This window comes from Poromitra crassiceps (genome assembly GCF_964638095.1).
Source record: "Poromitra crassiceps genome assembly, chromosome: 13".
Taxonomy (NCBI): Eukaryota; Metazoa; Chordata; class Actinopteri; order Beryciformes; family Melamphaidae; genus Poromitra; species Poromitra crassiceps.
Window position 1 is genome coordinate 32,759,674 of NC_139644.1, and position 21,915 is coordinate 32,781,588.

At 47.5% G+C, this 21,915-nt stretch overlaps 1 protein-coding gene across 1 annotated transcript; it reads left to right on the forward strand.

Moving 5' to 3' along the window:
- wizb (WIZ zinc finger b) lies at positions 1-21,182 on the forward strand. Its single transcript, XM_083650041.1, has 17 exons — positions 1-121; positions 702-880; positions 1,438-1,639; positions 1,975-2,050; positions 2,311-2,453; positions 2,544-4,259; positions 4,780-5,217; positions 5,863-6,264; positions 8,622-8,768; positions 9,262-9,870; positions 10,320-10,772; positions 11,300-11,791; positions 11,964-12,524; positions 12,625-12,836; positions 15,284-15,587; positions 16,923-17,088; positions 17,989-21,182. The coding sequence occupies exons 2-17, from the start codon at positions 773-775 to the stop codon at positions 18,425-18,427; spliced, it is 6,468 nt and encodes a 2,155-aa protein (XP_083506167.1). The 5' UTR covers positions 1-121; positions 702-772; the 3' UTR covers positions 18,428-21,182.
- The last annotated feature ends 733 nt before the right edge of the window (positions 21,183-21,915 follow it).

Consider the following 21,915-nt stretch of genomic DNA (forward strand, 5'->3'; position numbering starts at 1 on the left):
GCCCCTCTGGCATGCATCGTCTCGGGGTGTAAAGCCATAAGCTCCGTTCTCCAAGTATGGCGAACGGTGCATAAACAGCGAGCGAGCCGTCCCCTGCAACCCGCACACCAGGCCGTTTTCGGTGAGTATTTGCAGACAAAAACAGCAGTTTATGGGGCGTTTCGGGTGTCAAAGGCGTTTTGCACGGATACATTGTTGTATTGGTCACCTGACAGCGATCGGATCGATACCAGCCACGTCCTCTGAAGAGACAGCGGCTAACCCGTGGGACACCTTGATGTCTCGTTACCCGAGGCTCCCTCCCGAGCATTTTCCTGCTTTTTAGTAGGGGGCAGCAAGAGAGAGAGGACATGGGCCTGAATATAAAGGCCACTTATTTATGTAACCATTTGGGCGCCCCATTTATTTCATTCGAATTCCTTTAACACCAGGCAGACATACATTGTGAAAATAGGTCAGACAGTCCCAGCATTGCAGCTGTGGGGGACAGAAACACAGTCGTTTCTGCACATTTGACAATTTTATTCTCTGATATGACATTGGATTTGTCAACAAATATATTTTACGAAATATTTTGTTTGTGAATTACTAAATGACAGTCTGATTCCTCTGTGATCGTATGAAAGTGAAGGGGACAACTTTTCGGCCCTGACAAACTTTACTGTTTGTGGTGTGTCTGTACTGCATGCATCTGAGCATAGAAGAAGAGGAGACTGCACAATGTAGGCAGGCTGGTCACCAGTGGGACTCCATACTGTGCTCTGGGGGGACCATGGACCCAGAGGGGCAGCCCCTCACCCCAGGGACCAGCTATGGGCCCCCACCCTCCTACTCAGCACAAAACTCTGTCACCCCCACCTTCCAACACAGCACCTTACAGGTAAGGTCAAGACTGAGGCAGTTTGGTCAAACACTGTTCAGGTGAATGCTGTATATATATATACCAGTGATTCTTAATCCTCTCCATAGCAAGGACCCCCAATTTAGTCCACATTAGGGCCACTGACACCCCCCCCCCCCCCCCCCATTTAATGATTTTTCCAAATCTGAGAATATTTTTATGATTTTGTCGAGAATTCTATGAAAAACTTGGATAAAAACAGTCATTCTGCTACATTCTCTAATTGTGTTAACTTCTTGTGAATGTAACAATGGAGAAGTTTAACGATTCATTAATTGACTGTTGAATTGATTAATTGATTGAATTGGGGACTGCCTGGAACTCCCAAGGACCCCTGGTGGTCCTCAGAGCCCACGTTGAGAACCACGGCTGTATACAATAAAACGTGATACGCAACTGCTCGATGTTTTGACATCTCAGTGTTTTATTCCAAATCCAAATCACAGCTCATTCCGTCCACGATGCTATTATCATCACTGCAATCGTCCCACAATTAGATTTGTAATCGGTTGTTGTTTTTTAATTGTCACCACCAGTCTTCATGTTCTCCAAACGTGAGAGAGGAGCTGATGTCCGGCAGGAGCTCATGGGGGCGAGCTGGAGATGAGGGCTTGGAGCAGACTGAGGGCCCTCTCCCCCGGGCCGATCCAGGGAGGAGCGCACAGAGGAGCTTCAGGTCCTCAGCCTTTCCTTCCTCCCTGACCTGGGACTCGGACTCTGAGAAGGAAACATTAGACGGTAAGAAAACATACACTGCTTAATACCAACTGCTCAGTGCTCACTGGTCAGGAATAGAAGTATAATAACCTGAACCTAGCTAATATACTGTATGTACCAGAGTTTGTTTTTTGGCTAGGCAACACTGTAATGTTGCTATAGTTGTTGTCACTTTGATATTGTTTTAAATGTCCTGTAGTCTGCTTATAGTCAGAACTCTCTCTCTGTCTCTCTCTCTGTAACTTGCACTGTATTTTTGACTGTGGATTTTAACTGTGACGCCACAGAGCTGTGACGTGATATCCCTGTTGTGTCTTGTTGTGTGTTGTTGTTGTTATTGTTGTTGTTGTTGTCAGAGGAGGAGCTACAGCACTTTTCTAACCCTCACGGTCTGGCTGCTCATAGCCCAGGATCCCCTTCTTCTGGACTCAGGTGAGAGGGAGGTAGAGAGGACAGCAGGTGCTGGTGACTGACCGGGAGAATGGTAGAGACAGCTCACAAGAAGAGAGACAAACTACATGTAAATCGAATAGACATCACAAAGGCAGATCACAGAATTATTGTAATCCATCAAGCCATGCAGTCTATGAGAGGGTCTGTGATTTTTACAGGACTGTAATTGCCACAGAGTGACGGCGTCATTAGACTCTGTTATAACCACATCCAAAATGTCCCCCTCCCTCCGCCCCCAGACTCGATAGTGAGGATGACCAAGGACCTGAAAAACCACAGTTACTTAGTAAGAGTGACGAATCCAGCCCTGCGGAGGGGCAGGACGAAAACAATGGGAGCACAAAGGAGGAGCCAAATACATCTCAGCCTGGCCAAACAGAATGTAAGCACTATAAAAATAAATAAAAAAAACGTCTTTTTAAAAGGCACTTTTTTTTTTACATTAATAATACTTATTTCTTTCTCTTCACAGTGGCAGACAGCAACGTCTGGAACGTATCGGAGAGTGCCGTGCCGTTTCTGTCTGAAGTCAAACCAAAGGAAGGTTGCCAAATGGAGGAGGAGGAGGAGGAGGACAATAGTGACGGAAAGAAAAGGCACAAGGGTAAAGACAGCGGGGAGGCTGAGAGAGATGTGTACACGTTCCCCGGAGACTCGGAGCCGGAGAGCCCCCCTCAGGGCCCCTGGGCTCACTGCACATTCGTCCAGCGCTGCAAGAAGAAGAGGGTCCTGCTCCGGCCCTTCTCCGGCCTGGGCACCTGGCAGCGCACATCGCCTGAGACAGCGAGGCAGGCGAGAGGAGGTCCTCAAAGATCAAAAAGCGCAGAGCCGGCACAGCTGAGCGGAGATGGAGAGGCCTATGACTTTGAGGAGGTGAACTTCAGAGAGGAAGCAGCGGGGGAGCCAGCGAAGTTTGACGAGGAAACTGTCGGAGGAGGGGAACGAGGCGAAGAAGAAGAGACTGAGGCAGAGCCGGGTAAAGACATCTTCACCTGTGTGGAATGTAGCATTTACTTCAAAAAGCAGATCCACCTGCAGGAGCACATGGCTGAGCACTGTCAAAGTGGGTCTGGGGCGGGGAGGAGGGACCGCTTAGCGAAGGGCAGCCGGTTCCGGTGCGTCGAGTGTGGATGGAACCTGGCTAATCAGCTGGCGCTGGCAGAACACCACAGGAGGCACCAGGAGTCCCGGGAGAAGATCCTGGAGGAGATTGGGAAACTCAATGAAAATGGGAAGGTAGAGGAGATGCAGAAGGTGGACAGTAAGGTATTGGAGCAAATAAGCCCAGACCCGGCAGTGGTGCAAGAACCAGGCCCAGTCTCAACTCCAGTCAAAGAGTCAAACTCAGAAGTAGTCACCACTCCAACTCTGTCCCCAGTCCCAGTTTCAACACTGGAGTCAGACCCAGTGGCAGTTCTTGACTCAGACCCTGCTCCCATCCCTCCACCAAGTTCAGTTCGAACCCCGGCTCGGGCCCGAGCTGTTCCCGTCAGTCGCCGCCGCTATATCTGCCAAGTGTGTAACTTCAGCACAAAGACTTCCCAGGCACTGTCTAATCACGCCAAGACCCACAACAGGAAAAAACCTGCTCTCCGGCGCACCTCCCCATGCTTCCAGCCAAAGTTTCCTACTGTTGAGGCTGACTCGCTAACTCCATCCCCATCATGTTTGGCGTCCGCTTCCCTGGCCTGTGGTCATTGTGCCTTCCTGGCCCCCAGTCTAACCATATTAAGGGAACACCAGAAACTCGTTCACCCAGGACAGGCTTCCATCAGTGGGTCATGGGCTGAGGAGAAGGGCCTGCAGTCAAGATCCAGCGCGGGTGCTCCAATTTCAAAATCTATCCCGGATTCTGACCGTCTCTCTGGGTCTGCATCCACATCCCTGACCAGTGCTCCAGAGGGCAAAAGCCAGCAAGGAGTCACTGCCATGGAGGACAGCACCCTGGTTCACCAAAGGCCAAACAGCGCTGCAGTGCACCCAACCAGGGAGCTGGCCTTCAAGTGCATTGGGAACAGGAGAGCGAAGGATTGGAGCGATCTGGCCCAGTTTCATCCCAGACTGGATGGCAACAAGCTGCCTGAGAGTGAAGATGAAAAGGAGGAAGGTCACAACAGGGAGCTCAACACTAAAGAGACGAACTCAGCCAGGGGATTGAAACCACACACCAGAGCGAGATCCAACCTAGGTGAGACTAATAATTATTATTAATAATAATAATAATAATAATAATAATAATAATAATAATAATAATAATAATAATAATAATAATAATAATAATAATAAACTAATAATAACAGCACCATTTCGCCTCATTCAAACACTGGTCATCCTTACTTGATTCTTCAGTAATGTCATAAGGTCCAAGTGTTAAGTCAACTACTGTATTAAAATAGATTGATATGACTATGTTGAGGTAATATGGTAATCAAGTCATTACAAGTCAAAGTCAATAATACTAAGTAGTAAAATCATGTACTTTCCCTCTCTGGCATTTTTTCCTTTCTTTTTTTAATCTTAAAAAATGGTGTCTTGGGTCCGACATCAGACCAAGGCCTTTGTCAAATATCCAAACGTTTAATGTGGAACATCTGAAAATTACAGGAGGGCTCATCCAAAAACCCAGAGGCACACGCTATTTGAGTTATGCAGCCTCCATTTCAATAGCATTGGTCTGCTAATTTAACTTTGATTTCTTCTGTTTCTAGATGACTCTACAACACATCCGAGTGCTACAATATCATTCTCTCCTGGGAAGAGTTTGAAGGATGAGGAAGAGCAGGGAGTGGAGAAAGATGGAAAGCTTTCCTTTCTGCGGAGGAGTAACCGGGTTATCGCTGCCTCTGCTGAGAATGACAGCGAAGACGAGGACGCCATAGACGAGGAACAAATGCGTCGCTTCTTGTCAGAGGGCATCTTGGACGAAGACGAGGACGAGATCGACGAGGAGACGGGCGCTCTGAAGAGCGTGGAGAGGAAATGCCCCTACTGCCCCGATCGATTCCATAACGGCATCGGACTCGCCAATCATGTGAGGGGCCACCTGAACCGGGTGGGCGTCAGCTACAATGTGCGTCACTTCATCTCCCCCGAGGAAGTCAACGCCATCGAGAAGAAGTTCTCTTACCAGAAGAAGAAGAAAAAAGGTCAGCATCTTGTTCGCGCATATCTCTTTAGGCTGTGCAGATGGTGGCTGAAGAGATTTCTCTGTGCAGCAGACGCAGGAACAAGCAAAGCCTTTGCTGCCGCCTTTCTCCTGAAGCTATGACTGGAATGTAGGGAAATTGATGTGGGGTATGTGAGAGTATCAGGAGCCTAGCAGAAACATGTGAGGTGTGATGTAGGGCTATTATATCAATACCAGGATATGAGACTAGATAGATTTTGGATATCGTAATATTGTGACATGGCACAAGTGTTGTCTTTTCCTGGTTTTAAAGGCTGCATTCCAGTGATGTAATTTTCTGAACTTACTGTTCTAGCTGTTCTATTATTTGCCTTTACCCACTTAGTCATTATATCCACATTACTGATGATTATTTATCAAAAAAGTCACTGTGTGAATATTTTGTGAAAGCCTATAGTCAGGGAAGGAAACCCTGTCTTTGCATTTGATTTTGATCACAGTGGCTTTGACTTACAACAGAACATTTATCCAACTTTGTAGAAAACGCGTAGTGTGCAAGATTCCTAGGGTGGAGACTCTGATATCGCCCATCCCTAGTGTGATGCATCCATCCAGCTTCGGACAAACTCAAACTCTGACTTGTCTCCCCTGTCCTCCTCCGCAGTGGCCAACTTTGACCCGGACACGTTCAGCGTGATGCGCTGCGAGTTCTGTAGCGCTGGCTTTGACACCCGGGCGGGCCTGTCCAGCCACGCACGGGCCCACCTCCGCGACTTTGGCATCACCAACTGGGACGTCACCATTTCACCCATCCACATCCTCAGGGAGTTGTTCTCCAGCAGGCCCGACCTGGTCATCCCCACGGCCCCCCCGCGCAGCCCCGGCTCGCAGCCTGAGGAGGGCGACGAAGAGGAGGACGAACTAGAGGAGGACGATGAGGAGATCATAGAGGTGAAGCTGGAAGGGGACACGAGTGAGAGCGTGCCGAGCGCTACAGCTGCTAACCCGCTGCCCTCTGCTTCTCCTGCTGCTTGGAAGAGTGAGGCTGATGCAGAAGAGCACAAAGGTAAGTTTATTGATTGATTGATATTTTTATTTGAGTGTCATGCATGATTACTGCAACGCTGCCAGGTGGTTTGTTTTCACATAACCATCTGGGAACGAGTCAAAGGGACAGGCACTTTCAAAAAAATACCTGGCAGGTGATTGCATGAACCATCTGTCGATCACGTCTATAGTATCGCAGGCTCGCTCTCGCTGGCTGGCGTCACACCTAAAGCCCGCCCATAGCTGCCTCTGGAGGCTGATTGGTGCAAACCACTGGTGGTTCGGATTCAAACCAACAGATTGGAGTGTGGCAAGATGGATTTGTCTTGTGATCGTGATCTCGTGATCTCATGATCTCACGTGAATCCAGCTGCCTTGCAAGGGCATGATCCATCCTCAGTCACTTTTACAGTGTACAATACATTGAGTTTACTGGTTGCAGAGTTACTGTGTTGCCTTGCTGTTTGATAGTTAGTTGGTGGTCCTGTCAGTGTGTGCAGTTTAAACTTGGCACATGAATAGACTTCATGCCAAGAGAGGCTCGGGAAGGAGACTATTCTAATGAAAGCAGCATGCCACACTTGCCACAGGGAAATGTGGGTTCAGATGTTATTACTGTCGCATCATGTGCACTTGGCTCTTCCTTGTAATTTATTTACAAATGAAAACGGCTTGGCTGCCTGTCCTGGGTTGCACCCGTACTGTGTGTGAAGTGTGAAGGAGTGTTTGGCTCAGGATTTTAAGAAAATCAGCCCTACTTTGTGTGTGTGTCTTGTCTTGAGAGAGAGAAAGAGAGCCGCTGATGCCCATGGTTGATGTGGCACTCAGTCGGTGCCTTTTATCCCAACCTCCGCCTCCACTCGATTGGTCACGCCTTAGCTTAGCGGTGCATATGGGGGCAAAATGGCTGCTTCCACCTCCCCGCAGACCCAAACAATAGCGGAAAAACTGTCTGGCTTCAGCAGCCGGGAGTCCGATGCACTGCGGTTGCTGACCGGTGAGTACCGCGCTGTGATTCCTGTGCACCGGGTGCCCTCGGATCACACGGCGGCTACATTGTTGCACTGCGCGTCTCTCTCACTCCGCATCTTCTGCCTGCTGTCTGTCACATTGTAGCCAGACACAACAGCCATTAAAAACTCTTGATCATATGAGACTATGTAAAAAAAAAAAAATCTGCCAGGTAGCCCATGGTGACATGCATGTCAAAAAGCTCACAAAGCGGGTCATTGTCATTGTTGGCTGTTAACGTTCTCCACGCAGCGGATAAAGCGCGATGATGTGTTTGTTGTAATTGTTGTTCTTGTCAGAATATTTTTCCTGTGTGGTTTTTATTGTGCGCGTCTGGGATGACGTTCAGTATTTTCAATGCTGCAGGATCTCTAAAATTACCTACAGTTGCCCAATCCTCGCCATTTTACTTTGCTTTGATTTTTGATAGAGGACACGCTGTGCTTTCAAGTGAATGAATGCCTATATGTGCATATTTATAATAACGGAATAGGGTGCTCGCTCCGGGCAACATGATCACTTTGTGAGCTGAAAGTGATCATATAGCCAATAATCTTATCCGAACTTATCCGGATCAGAGAAGTATAATAGAAGTGTCACTTTTACTTGGAAGTATATCGGGTTGCTCAGTCAGTGTGGGGCTACTCTGCTGAATGGATACAAAGTCAAGTTGGCGTTTTGCAACTTTTGTTTGGTTTTATAAATATACGGCGAGTTATATTCCGTGTCATCTCGTCTCGGTTATAATAAGTGGTGTTATAACGCTGCGCTCCGAGGTGTCACATCGCCGCTCCTTTACAGTCAAGAGATGAACTGACAAGCGCAGCAGAGCCGCCCACCAGACAAAAAGCATTGTCTGTCTCCACGTCTCTTTTGATTTACCGATTTGTCGCAGAAAATGGCACTTTTGTCCCAGGAATGCAGCGGCGCACTAAGACTGCCATATTTGTTTCATACAGTAGTGCAATATTTTTTATTTATTTATTTTATTTTATTGTATTCTATTGACAGGGTTTTATTACTTGCATTCATTTAATGTGCAGTTCTTTAGTCTGAAGACGTGATTATGCGCTAGTTATAACCAACTGAAAAATTTAGCAATGAGCTCACCAGACAAATAATTGATTTTCTCCTTTCACCCTCCATTCATTTTAATTTATGCTGGAGACATCGAAAAATACATTAATGCATTTGAAAAGACAGACGTTGCTGTCATTATATACACTTAAATTAACCTAGAGATTCACGCTTCAGGCATAATCACTTATTTTAAGAATATTTATAGCCACAGTCACTTAATGGCTGACTTGGCTTTTTTTTTTTTACACTTTTTGCCATAATTTGTAAATGTATGTAATATTTTAGGTGAGGAGGAGGAGGGATCAGCAGCAGAGGATGAGGAGGAGTTGCGGATGCCAGCTGTGGACAGTCTGAGCTCCAGCCCGGGGAAAAAGGGGCTGTTTAGCGTGGACCGAGACAGCCTCTCGCCCGGGGAGGATGCAGACACCAAGGGTGAGTGAAGGAAGCAGAGTGATGACAGGGATGGCAAATCTTAATTGTAGCTGTCACTGGAGGAATAGTAAAACTAACCACAGGTCAGTGTTGAGACACGGCGACAGTCCCCATCAGAGAGGGTTGTCCCAGGGGAAATACGGAGAGGTAGATGGATACATGTATTTATGGGCTAATTAGAAGACCTCAAACCCCCCCAGCCAGCGATGCTATTGTCCCTGCAAGCTGGGTGACGATGTAGACACGAAAGGTAAGTGAGGTGACATGCCAATGCGAAATCTGTTGCCTTTGTTTGGGTTGTACGGAGACAGGTTTAGCTGAAAGAACTGAAGCCACCTGCTCTTGCTTTTGCAGTCTGCTTGTATTTTTGCAACAGGTTTGTGGAACGTTACCTTGAAAGTATGTGCATGGTTGGAAATAGTGTGATATTTTTTTTGCTTTCAACTAAACGTGAGGCTTCGCTCTACTCAGACCTATGATGTCATTCACACAGGTGCTCTCCACTCTCCGTTGCGCTGCTCCGCGCTCCATAACTTGAAGTGCGAGGTGTGCGGGGCCCAGTTCGAGACGAGGCGGGGGCTGTCCAGCCACGCCCGCTCTCACCTGCGCCAGCTGGGCGTCGGCGTGTCGGAGAGCAGCGGCGCGCCCATCGACCTCCTCTACCAGATCACCAAGGAGCGCAGCCCCCCCGACGGCCAGGTCAGCCCCTCCCCCCTCCCACATCCCCCCCCGGCCACCAAGCCCTCCCCCGCCCTTTCCCACAAGGACGAGGAGTTTGACGCCATGGACTTTGACCAGAAGCCCGTCCCGCTCTCCATCCTGGCCAAAGCGGTGAAAGCGGCGCCGCCTTCCTCCTCCACGCCGACGCCTTCTTCCCCAGGTGCCTCTCCGCCGCCGTCGGCTCCGGCGCGTTCCGGCTCCCCTTCCTCGGTAGTGAGGAAAGCGCCCATATCCTCCCTGCTGCCTGTGTCTTCCCCCCTGCGCTCCCTGGACCACAAGGCCGCGGGAATGAAAAGCCTGACCTCGAACCACTCCGGCCCGGCCGCCATCACAGCCAAACCCTTCTGGATGCCACAGGAGAACGATGCTCCCCTCAACCTCAGTAAGTCCAACTGCCGCCACTAAAGTCTGTCTCTGACTGTGGACGCAGCTACGTTGCTCCCTCTCAGTCTGCATGAATGGAATTGGATTATTAACGATATAAGCCTTGAGTTCAGTTGTTTGACTGCTGCTACACTGTAGGTGTTACTAACACTACTAACACCTCATTCAATGTCATTATTGATTACATGTATTGGGGCTGTGGGTGGTTGGAGAGGATTTAGGTTTCTGCTACATGTACGGTTAACTAAACTTAGGAGCATAATTTACTTACAGTATGTATGCAAGTAACGCATATTATTTGTATGGATGTGTTTTTTATGTTGTTGTTTTTATGTTGTGGACCCAAGGAAGAGTAGCTGCTACCATGTGTAGCAACTAATGGGGATCACAATTCACTAACTATCACAGTTCACTAGCTTTCCTGTTTGTTAAAATATCTCTCTCCAGCGCTGGAGGTGGACCCCAACAAAGACATCATCTGTCAGCTGTGCGGCGCCTGGTTTGAGACGCGCAAGGGTCTGTCCAGCCACGCGCGGGCCCACCTGCGGCACTTCGGGGTGGAGTACTCCGAATCCAAGGGCTCTCCCATAGACCTCCTCAACCAGCTCATCCACACCGACGACTTCAAGCACAAAGCCAGCGCGCTCCAGCCCGACGGCCCCGCCTTGCCACGGGGCCTCGGCGCCGCGCTCGCCGCCCCAAAGCGCTCCCTCTTGACCGCCTCCTCCTCTTCCTCGTCCTCCCTCCTCTACAAGGTCACCACAGCGCGGGGCGGCTCCACATCCAAAGCTACCTCTTCCTCCACCTCCTCTCTGCTCGGACCTCCCGCCAAGCGCCCCAAGTCCTCGTCCATGCAGGTCTTCCGCCTGAGCAGTGGAGAGCTCATGGCCCTTCCACACAGTGAGTTGCTACGCCACACGGTTTATAGTCTGCTCTTGTCCAGTTTATACATGAGGGCTGCAACTAGCCATTATTATTCTCATTGTCGATTCATCTGTCGATTATGTTCTTGATTCATCGATTAGTTGTTTGGTCTATAAAATGTCAGAAAATGGTCAAAAACGGTCTTTCCCAAAGCCCAAGATGACAAATGTCTCATTTTGTCCACAACCTAAAGATATACAGTTTACTGCCATAGAGGAGTAAAGAAGCCAGAAATCATTCACAGAAGCTGGAATCAGATAATGTTGACTTTTATTATTATCATTATTACTGTCAAACCGATTTAATCGATTATCAAAATAGTTGGCAATTAATTCAGTAGTTGACAACTAATGGATTAATCATTGCAGCTATTATACAATGAGAAATCATTCACAGAACCTGTGCCTTATCTATAGTAGTAATAATATATTCATAGCGGTTTCCTTTGATTAGTCGTTTGTTACTTCACGTCCATTTCCTGTTAAATCTGTTTGATCTCTCAGGTGAACCTCCAAAGGAAATTGGCTGTGAGTTCTGCGGGGAATATTTCGAGAACCGCAAAGGCCTCTCCAGCCACGCCCGCTCCCACCTGCGCCAGATGGGCATCACGGAGTGGTCGGTCAACGGCTCCCCCATCGACACCCTGAGAGACATCATCACAAGACGGGGTTTGCCCTGCGCCCTTCCCCTCAAACCCCGCAAAACGCACCCTCCGTCCTCTCCGGGACCCCCCCGGTCCCCTCTGTTGTCGTCGTCCTCTTCCCCGTCCTCTGCAACTCTCCTCAGCCGGCTTCCCTTCGCCTTCGCTCGGCCGTCCAGCCCGCTGCCCGCGGCCTCCAGGGCCTCGTCCAGCGGGCTGATCCTCAAGCTGAAGCCGGAGCCCATGCAGCTGGAAGTCACCATGCCCGGAGCGGCGGGGAGATCTGCCGGCTTCTCCTCTGAACCTCTCAACTGTAGCTGGACCAGCTCTGACAATGTGTTCCCCCTCAATTTGGGTTAGTCTAATTTAGTGCCTTTGCAGTACATTGTTTACAATATTTGCAAGGTTGGCCCCATTGGGAATCACACGCCTAATGCTTGCAGTGTTGCTTGCACCTAATGCTTGGTCCTTAAACTGATGTTATGTTCTTCTCATCTCTCTCCTTGCTCCCTTTGGTCCTTCTTCAGCCATGGCCCATGAAGTGGAGCCAACAAGGGACATCCGTTGTGAGTTCTGCGGGGAATACTTTGAGAACCGCAAAGGCCTCTCCAGCCACGCCCGCTCCCACCTGCGCCAGATGGGCATTACAGAGTGGTCCGTCAACGGCTCCCCCATCGACACCCTGAGGGACATCATGCACAAGCGAGGGGGGAGCGCCTCCTCTCCTTCACACCAGGGGGTGAAGAAGGAGCTCAGCCACGGAGCCAACGGCCCCCCATGGGAGAACACCGGGGGGCCCGGCAGTTCATACCAGTCCTCCAAATTCCATAAGTCCCCCCTCAGTTTGCTGCACTCAGGGTCCAGGCTCCATAAGCAGGGCTTGGGGCCAGTGGGCCCATCTGCTACCCCACCTGCAGGGAAGTTTTTCAGGGTGTCTCCGCTGGCGAAGAGACCTCTGTCGGAAGAGACTCACTCGGTGGAGACTGCCCACTCGCCACCCCATCAGCTTAAGACTTTCTCACCTCTGCCACATGACTTCTCCTTCAAAAGAAAGTCTTCCCCAGACAAGCATGGAATGGGACATCACGGTAAGCAAACAATCTTTGATTTTGTTGTTTGGTATCGGTAGGCTGAAATCACATCTTGTACTTACTATTATTTATCCCCCTTGGCGATCCTCTTCTTCAGACGCCAGCTGTGAGCTGTGTGGGTTCTACTTTGAGAACCGTAAGGCTCTGGCCAGCCACGCGCGAGCCCACCTGAGGCAGTTTGGCGTGACCGAGTGGTGCGTAAACGGCTCCCCTATCGAGACCCTTAGTGCTTGGATGCGCAGCAGGCCGCAGAAGGTGGTGGAGATGCACCGCAGCTACATGCAGGGCAACCGCTCCACCCTCAAGAAGGTGAGGAGGAGAGGCAGTCGTTGGTTTCATCACTTCATTTAATCACTCTATTTAATCAGGGAAAACAAAGAGGAGCGTTTCTTTTGTGCACAAGAGAAAGAATGAAAGAAAGAACAGAAACCTAGACTCATAAATACGTGCTTAGTCATCACAGGACAGCACAGAGAGCAGCAACAAGAAACAAAAGGTATATTAGAAGAAAAAATGAACAACGGGAAGAAATAATTTATACCGCCTACAGCACTGCCACCCACAAAGTACAAGACAAGTCACCTTGGCTTGTACATTATAGATTATAATACACTTTGCTCTGTTTCTCCCACACTTACTTACAGCAGCAAATCTTTGAAAAGCCTCTATGCTCGGAGATCTGAAATACCTCAGCTGGTGCCTCGCCCTCGACAGACATCTTGTGTCTGGAGAGCTCCAGACGTGTTGTCTAACAGCTTTGAGCCTTACTGTAGATCCTGTGTCTTTACACCCAGCAAATATCACTGTGGGGACAGATGCCAGAACAACTCTGCTATTGACTTGATAGTTGCCATAGTAACCAGGGCGCCTGGCAGCTTATGTTTCATCTCCGGATAAATTATGGCGTGCTGTTGATAGAAGAAAATGTACGCTTTTTTTTTGTTCCCTCCTGAATTAGTTTTCTGGTGCATTTGCGTCACTGTCACCCCTTTTCCCTGAGCTGTGATGTGACACACATACAGAATGGATTATCTTTTAAATGTCCTTGTAATCTTATTGTAAAGCTTGCTTATAGTGGGGAAGGGAGCCCAACTAAGCCGTATGTATTGGACTGTCAGCCCTTCATCCACTATATAAGAACCATGCAATGATTCATCGTGTGATGGGAATTTGTCCAGGTCAGCGTTACAACAATATACATCATACAGAGGGTATCATGCATACTCACAATGTCCTGCCATTGTACACGACATGATGCAGGACACTGACTACATTTACATGCACACAATATTCCGGTTTTTGCACATATTCGTAAAATGACAATATTCCGACTAAATTAATAATCCACTAATATTCCCATTTACATGCAGCCGTAGCTCGCCCTCCCCGACACGTGAGGGAGGGGGGAGGGGAGAGAGAGATGCAGGTAGAATCAGCGGAGTTTTTCTGTTGAGAATAAACAGAGCAGCGCTATTCTTACCAGCATTTCAGGAGCTTGCTGCTGGAAAATTTGGCGTTGCGATATTTGCACATCCAAGTCTTTCATAAAAAGTAGGCTAGTAGCCTACGTTATTACCTCGCAGGCTCGCAAGCATTTTGGACTTCCGTGGGCACCACTCTCTCTTTAAATATCTCTCTCTTTAAATCGATGTTTCTCATCTCCTCCCGATCAGCAATGTGGGCTTTTCTTTTCGCATGCCAGAGATGATGGATTATTATTATATCGCCTCTTCTAGCGCTTTCTAGCACACATCAGCTGACCGCAAATACGCAACATGCGTCGCAACCTGCAGTAAAAACCCTGATTGAAACGCATATTCCGAATGTGCTGTATACATGATCAAAGAATCCTCCTAAAACCCGAATAATAGTGGAATAACCCAGATGTCTTAATCGGAAAATGCAAAATTCGGAAAAAGGGCAAATTCAGAAAATGCAACTGGAATATGCTGTTTACATGACCCTTATCAAATTCAGAATATTGTCATTTTCCGAATAATAGTGTTATATTGTGTGCATGTAAACGTAGTCACTGTGACAGCGTGGTGGCATGCCATGTGCGCATAACACAGAACAATACATGGTAGAAACATTATACTTACACCACAAGTTCCCCCTATAGAGTAGATCTTACTGTATACATATGCATACTAACAAGCATACCATATCTTTTATTTCTAATATTTTCTCGAAGCTACCATAACTCCTTCATGTTTTAAGATGCAGAGTCCGTTTTAAAACCGGTTCACATTGAGATACATTTGCTAGGGGTGGGAATCACCAGAGGCCCCACCCTATTCAATATAATCATGATATGATCTCATATTGTGATTTTAAACATTTTGCGATATGCAAAGTATTGCGAGTATTGCGATAACATATATTGCAATATTAATGTTACCTTTTTTTCCAACTGCAAATTATGTCCCCAAAGGGAAACTCATAAAGTAGGACGTCGAGGTGGGAATCACCAGAAGCCCCACAATACGATATTATCGCGATACTCAAGTCACGATATGATATTATTGCCATCTTAAAAGTTCAATACTTGGCATCCATGTATCGATACAATATTGCTATGCAAAATACCGCGATACTATGCTGTATCGATTTCCACCCGACCCCTAATTTTAGCTAATTAATGCATTATTTAGCTTAATTAAAGACCTCATTAGCATAACGGATTGTGTGTAATATATCATGCTGATTATGGTGACATGGTGAAATCTCTTTCCTTTGTTCTCCCCGCCCTGCAGAAGAGCAGCTCACCTCTCTCTCCGCCATCGGATTCTGACCATGTCCTCCCCATCTCACCCCAGAAGGCCTCCTCTTCCTCCTCCCAGTGGTCTTCTCTGGCTGTGAGCCCCTTGCGGCCGGGGAGCCACGAGCTCCACCAGGGCATTTCTAGGGCAGCGGAGGGCGAAGCCGGCGCCAACCCCCTGGTCCCTCCCGTCAAGCCCAGCCGTAGCAGCCCCAGCCCCAGCCCCTCGCGGCACCCTGGCGGCCTCCCGCTCCAGGCCCAGGTCGCACGTAGCGAGCTCAACGTCCGCCTGCCCCGAGGTAATAATAATAATAATAATAATAATAATAATAATAATAAATGGAACTTACATTATATAGCGCTTTTTATGAACTATATACTAGTAAACACAATATACTAAACTGAGGGGCTGGAGGGTGACGTTAGATGACCCTATACATCACTAAACAGTATGGGGGGGATGTCCATGAAACAGACAGTGGACAGACATGATAGAGACACACAAGGACGGTTGGGGGACTAAGAAAAGACTAAGTGAGGCTGCTCCATTGTTCTTGCTCTCTTTCGCTTGCTCATGGGTATGCGCCGGAAGATACACACACGTGTCACACACACACACACACACACACACACACACACACACACACACACACACACACACACACACACACGTGCACTCTCAAATTAACATATACAAACACAACAAACACTCACTCTGTCAATACAACCTCATCTGTTTGCTCTTCTTCTTGTTTTGAACACACGTGTTGTATACCCCAAACACACACTTCCTCCAGAGGTTTATGTTTGGGTTCAACTTACCGAAGTCGCCATGATCTGGCATCATATTTTGTGCTGCTATTGAATCTCTTTAAAAAAAAAAAAAATTTTTATGCCCAAATAAATCCAAATATTCAGTGTTTTCCTCCAAAATGGTATTCTTGGCAGGGTGGAAAAGCCTGTGAAACAAAATGTAGACTGTGGGAGACACTAAAAGCCTCTTCTCCCTTCTCATTGAATCCCACACTACTGACATTATTTTCAGTTGTTAACTGTACAGTAGGGGAAACTCTGTTATACATTAGACCAGTCTCAATCTTTTTTGGCTTCAGTACCCCCTTTCCCTGATTTCTGAATCCAAGTACCCCCTTTACCCGACTACAACTTTTTGCTTAGAAAACAGCAAGAGAAAACTATAGCATATGATGCACTGATAACCCTCCTTTGAAAAATATAACATTGTAAATAAGAAATGGAGTGAAATAGTTATTATTATTGCCTCCCTAGCATGATTTAAGTTTCCATTGTCCTCTCTCTGTAGTACCTCCACGTACCCCCATTTGAGAAACACTGAATTAGGTCTTTAAATATATATTTTTCTTTACAAAAACATAATTAAACAAATAAATCGGAGAAAGAAAAACATCATTGGAGTTTTCACAGATTTTTTTGTATATCTTCTCAGGGAGGAAGCTCCCTTCATATCTAGCGTGGACAACATTACTGGCTGATATCTGATATTATATAATATATGAAAGGCCAATATTGGGCCCATACATGGACAAACCAGTATATGGGTGTGACTCTGATGTGCATCAGTACCACCCTCTCTGTTTGCTCCTCTCCTCACCTAGGTTTTGAGCGCCGGCCCTTGAAGCACCCGTCTTGCGGGGACGGAGCGGAGAGGGAGAGCGGGCCCCCGAAGGCCCCGCGCAGTGGCACCATCCCCTCCCTGGTTCCCAAACCGCCCTCCTTCCCGCTGGTCAAACTGGTGGGCAAGTTCTACACCCTGAAGTGCCGGTGAGCAATCCACCGTGGACCCGTCCCGCACGTGATACCACTGGCTCTCCAAGTGAGACCCGGGGACCCGCCAGAGCCTCACGAGGCTCCGGCGGAGTCCTCGGAGAAATGAAGAATAATTTTTCAGGATTCTTCTGGTGCGTGAGAAATTGTGAGACAGCAGTACTATGAGAAGTGTCTGGCTGCGTTTTAAATAGTCCCTTAATCCCCGAGCAGCAATCGCCCCCTGTGCCGTACAGCACTCTACTTTTAGTTGCTAACGCACTATATAAGACAATAGTGAACCATGGGGGATTCTCAGGCAGTATGAATGAGTGCTTAAGTTCTGATGTCTCTGCACCGCAAAAGTTTTAAGTAAAATGGCTGCTCCCTAAGGAGCATCGCTGTGCTGAATTAGACAATATCAGTTTGTGTTCCGTTTCTTTGTGTGCGTGCAAACTTTGTCCGAGCCGACAGTAAATGCTGCAGTTATTGTACATCTTACATAGAGTAACTAAACCCTGGAAATAAAATAAAAAAGCCTCTAGATAGGATGTGAAAAATGACGTGGCCAGCCCCATCCTGCAGCCATCACCGCAGCAGACGTTGGTTTTATAGGAGGGGGCAGAGAGAGAGGGGCGGGGATTGGTTGGTGACAAATACTGGCACCATATACAGTACGTGACCTGGCACAAGAAGAGCCTAAAGCAAATTTCTATTGCAGTAGTTGGGTTTCATCCAGTAGAGGACAGTCACTATGCATATTTTTAACACAATACTGTATGTAGAATTCAAATACTTCACAGTAAAATGTCACGACAAAACTACAGTAGTAAATTCACATAATGGTTCAGCTGAGAAGAAAGTGGCTTGTGGGTCTAGTTCCTCTTTAAAGGAGGTATTGTGTGGCGTCTGTGGCAGGTTCTGCGAGGTGGAGTTCCACGGCCCTCTGTCGGTGCAGGAGGACTGGATCAGGCACCTCCAGCAGCACATCCTCAAGATGAACTACAACAAGCCCGCTGCTCCCAAAGCCTCGGTTCCTGGTTCCTCCTCCAAACCCCAGGTCCAGGCCAGCGCCCAGACCCCGCCCAGAGCCCCCTCCTCCAACCCCCCCGGCCAGGCCGACGCCCCGGCCCCGCCCAGAGCCTCTACCTCCAGCACCGCCTCTACAACGACTGTCCTCACCTCCGCCCCCACCCCACCTTCCGCCAGCCGCTCTCCCACGCCTCCAGCTGAGGGCGCTCCGGCTGTCACTGCCACACAGAGAGTCAAGGTCTCGGAGGAGCAGCCCGCCCTGACTCCCGCCCCTGTCCCCGTCCCCGTCCCCGCCCCCGTCCCCGTCCCCGCCCAGATGCTGTAAACTCCATGTCGTCGCTCGCCCTTGTGTTTTACCCATTTCTTTTGTTTTGTTCTGTTGTTTTCTTTGCCTTTGCTCTGCCTTTTTCCTCCATCCATTTCTTTCCTTTGGCCTTCTTTACAGAGTGTTTTTGAGGAGTGTTTGCCCCTCAAAGAGTCCTCTGAGCCCCAAGCACCTTTCGAAAGCATTTCTAGACTGTTACTAAGTCCCATCACCATGGGAACGAAGCTCTCCTGGCTTAGCTGCACACCAGGGACGGGCGATTATGGCACCTGGCCAAGGTTACGGGGGGAGAGATGAACTAATGTTTTGTGTTTGCCTTGTTTATATTGAATGTCCGGGTGTTGACGTGGACCGTTACTGTACATCTCCTGCCGTGCAGCGCTTGATTTAGGGGTTGGTGTAACCCCGATCGAACTTTGACCCTCCCTGTCTGTGTGAGCTTTGCCCCCCCCCCCCCCCCTTCTAAACAATGCGTTACTAAAGACCAGCGAGGCTTAGCCTATTTCTTACCAGATGCTGGTAAGTCTGGCCTCAGCCTCCCACCAAAAGGTCCTGACTGAGATTAAATGATATGTTTCTGATCAAGTTTGTCTCACGGTTGAGACTTTAAACATGCGCTAACACTTAGTGTTTATAATGGCACTTTTAATGTAGACGTCGTCACTGAGCACTTAACTGAAACGCCCCATTCAGCAGGGCACAATTGACAAAGAATAATCCCGATTGGTTAAAGAAGTGGAAGCACACCCAAAAAGGGAGGAGCCACCCCCCATTCACTTTATAAGAGAATAGTGACAGGTGCAGGCACACAATTTACTGTCCCCCAAATATTCTTGTTGCTTGAATGTAGCTGAAAGCACCTAATCTATGAATACCTTATATGCACACATTCATACACAGTCAGACATATTCTTACAACATATTCCCCAGATTACTATGCCATTAATAATTTCACCATACCATGTTATTGTACCACAGTTTGCTGTCCTCAGCAAAATAGGGCTGCTGTTGTGTTAACAGCACACGGTCCCTTTTTAATCTCTATTTATGGATTTGAGACGCGGGGGGCCGTAGAAGATGTTCAAGGTCACCCATTTCAAGTTTTTCTATTTTCCATTCACAGTGTTGCCATTTTATCCTGCCTTTTTCAATGTACCCAAATCAATATTATTTATTTATTATACATCTGAATGTGGTAAGCTAGGTCATTTTAAAGCTAAAATAGAACTTTGGAATGTTTGAAAATATGTCAACAGTGCACTTTTACACAAGTGCACCGGCTGTGTGTATGTGCGCGTGTGTGTGTGTGTGTGTATGTGTGTGCGTGCGCGTGCGTGTGTGTGTATTAGTTTGTATTGTGTACATGCATAGCAAATGTACATTTGTTTCCCACTCTAAAGAGACAGACAGAAGTAAATCATAGGAAGACACCTCCTTAGCTCAAAGTGAACTAATAGTGGGAGCCTCTCTGTATTAGTCTGATCAGGACTTTACATGCATCCGTCGTTCTGTCAGGATGTGCCAAAGAGTCTGTTTACTCCCTGGTCTTGCCTCTGTAAAAGCTGTTTACATTGGACCTCTTCTTGGAGGAAACTCTGCACAGCTGTCAAGTCCCTGCAGCTCCTCATCCAACAATCGATCGGACAGCGTGCTTACTGGCTGGTCAGAGATCTGCGTCCACGACATGCGCCACCGACTTGACCATTTTACAGACTTTAGGCTACTGAAAGTGGCTCCATCGGACTCCGTTGTTACTGTAGGGATAGATTACTACACCAAGTAAACATGAACACAAACCAAACAGGGCTCTTGAACGCTCTCTGCCCTCAAACCCGTAAAACACGTATGACCTCGGGCTCACAAGTGGAGAAGCTGAAGTCCCCCTGTCTGTTTCTACGTTGCTTCAGAGCGTATTCATATCAACGCGAGACTGAAGCAATAATGAAAAGGGTCCATGTAGGCTGATGAACTTTCAAAGTTTGCTCCAGTGTCGACCACGTTCGAAACATGACTGTTCAATCCAAACAACACCCCGCCCCCTTTTATGGAGTATAGATATATACTATATAACTACATGTACTTAAGAAGCTGTTGATGCTAGTAGAGCCATCAGCAGTTCTATTAGCGAGCTAGTAAAAAAAGTGATCTTAATTCCTCTATCGTGATTTGATTTCAACCTTCGATGCTATGTATTTTTTTATTGCTCTGTGCATTTCTGTATTTGCAGTCCTGGAAGGTGAATCTTAGAGATTTTTTTTTTTTTACCGGTTAGTTTCTCAAAGAGCTGAGACATTGGTGCTGGTGAGAATGTTGTGGCGGAGGGTGGCGACTGACAAGTGAGGAGAACATTTTAATGCGATTGTCACGTCCTGGTATCAAAAGGACTCTAAAAAAAAGAAAACGGTTCTTAAAGGGGACCGCTTTGCACGCTCAAATAGGGCCCTCTCTCTCTGCATTCACACAGTGGCCTGCGTTGCTGTGCGAGATGTGAATTGGAGGCGAAAAGAGTTCCCTTTTAAGACGACCTGAATACGTCTATACGCCTCAGCTGGTCTAACTGGCTGTTTTGTGTGTATGTGTGTATCTGAGTGTGTGTCTGTGCGCGCGCATGGGTGTGTAACAAGACAATAATGAGATGACGACGACGAGGAGGAAGAAGAAGGAGAGAGCTGAGGAAAGAACTGTACTGTATGCAAAGGGTGGCGTTTTAAGTGAATCAGATCCTGAACAAACAATAAATGTGATTTCAATTTGAGGTGCGGAATGGTTTTGTCTTTATTGTTGAATTAGAATACCTGGCCCGTCCTTCTGTGTGTGTGTTTTGGCAGATGTCTCTTTTATCTGTTAGGGCTGTTGGAGGTGGATTTTGAAATGGGTGTGCAGACCTTTTGTTTTTATAGCTTTTGGCCAGGAGGGGGAGGTAAATTACAAGCTTTACTTTTTCTGCTTATGTTCTGTATGGGCTTAAGTTCATGAAGGATTTTTCATGGAGTGCATTTACTGCAGTTTGAATGCAACCATTCATAGCTGAGAGTATTGCTGAAGTGACACAAATGACATGGAATTAGCACAAGAGACAGAGATACACTAAAGATCTTCCTGGTTTCTAACACTAAGTCCCTTTTCCTGAAACCCTGTGTGCCACTTCTTAGATCAATTCTTATGTACCTATTCAGAGAACTGAAGTCTAAAAGTAAAGTCAATAATTCTGATTAATGGTAATGGGTTCTGCTGGATGGCTGCACATATTTGTTGAATGCTTGAAGACAGATTATGCATTGGCACTAAATCCCAAGATCTTGATGACTGGCAATTTCTCTTTCTTTTTTATATTTATATTATATTTATATTTCTCAAAATCTGCATGCCTTTCTCAATAGAGCTTTTTGTTGCCCTCTGTGGATTATGACTTTAGAGACACCTATTGTAGTCCTGAAGGTTTACAGGTGTGTTGGCCCCCCAATTTACACCCCTGGTTCAAGTTTGTT

Bases quoted from the DNA above. Each gene is read 5' to 3' on its own strand.
- wizb (XM_083650041.1), top strand. From the start codon at position 773: ATGGACCCAGAGGGGCAGCCCCTCACCCCAGGGACCAGCTATGGGCCC. The intron at 2,051-2,310 runs GTGAGAGGGAGG...CTCCGCCCCCAG, and splicing joins TCCCCTTCTTCTGGACTCAG to ACTCGATAGTGAGGATGACC. The intron at 9,871-10,319 runs GTAAGTCCAACT...ATCTCTCTCCAG, and splicing joins CGATGCTCCCCTCAACCTCA to CGCTGGAGGTGGACCCCAAC.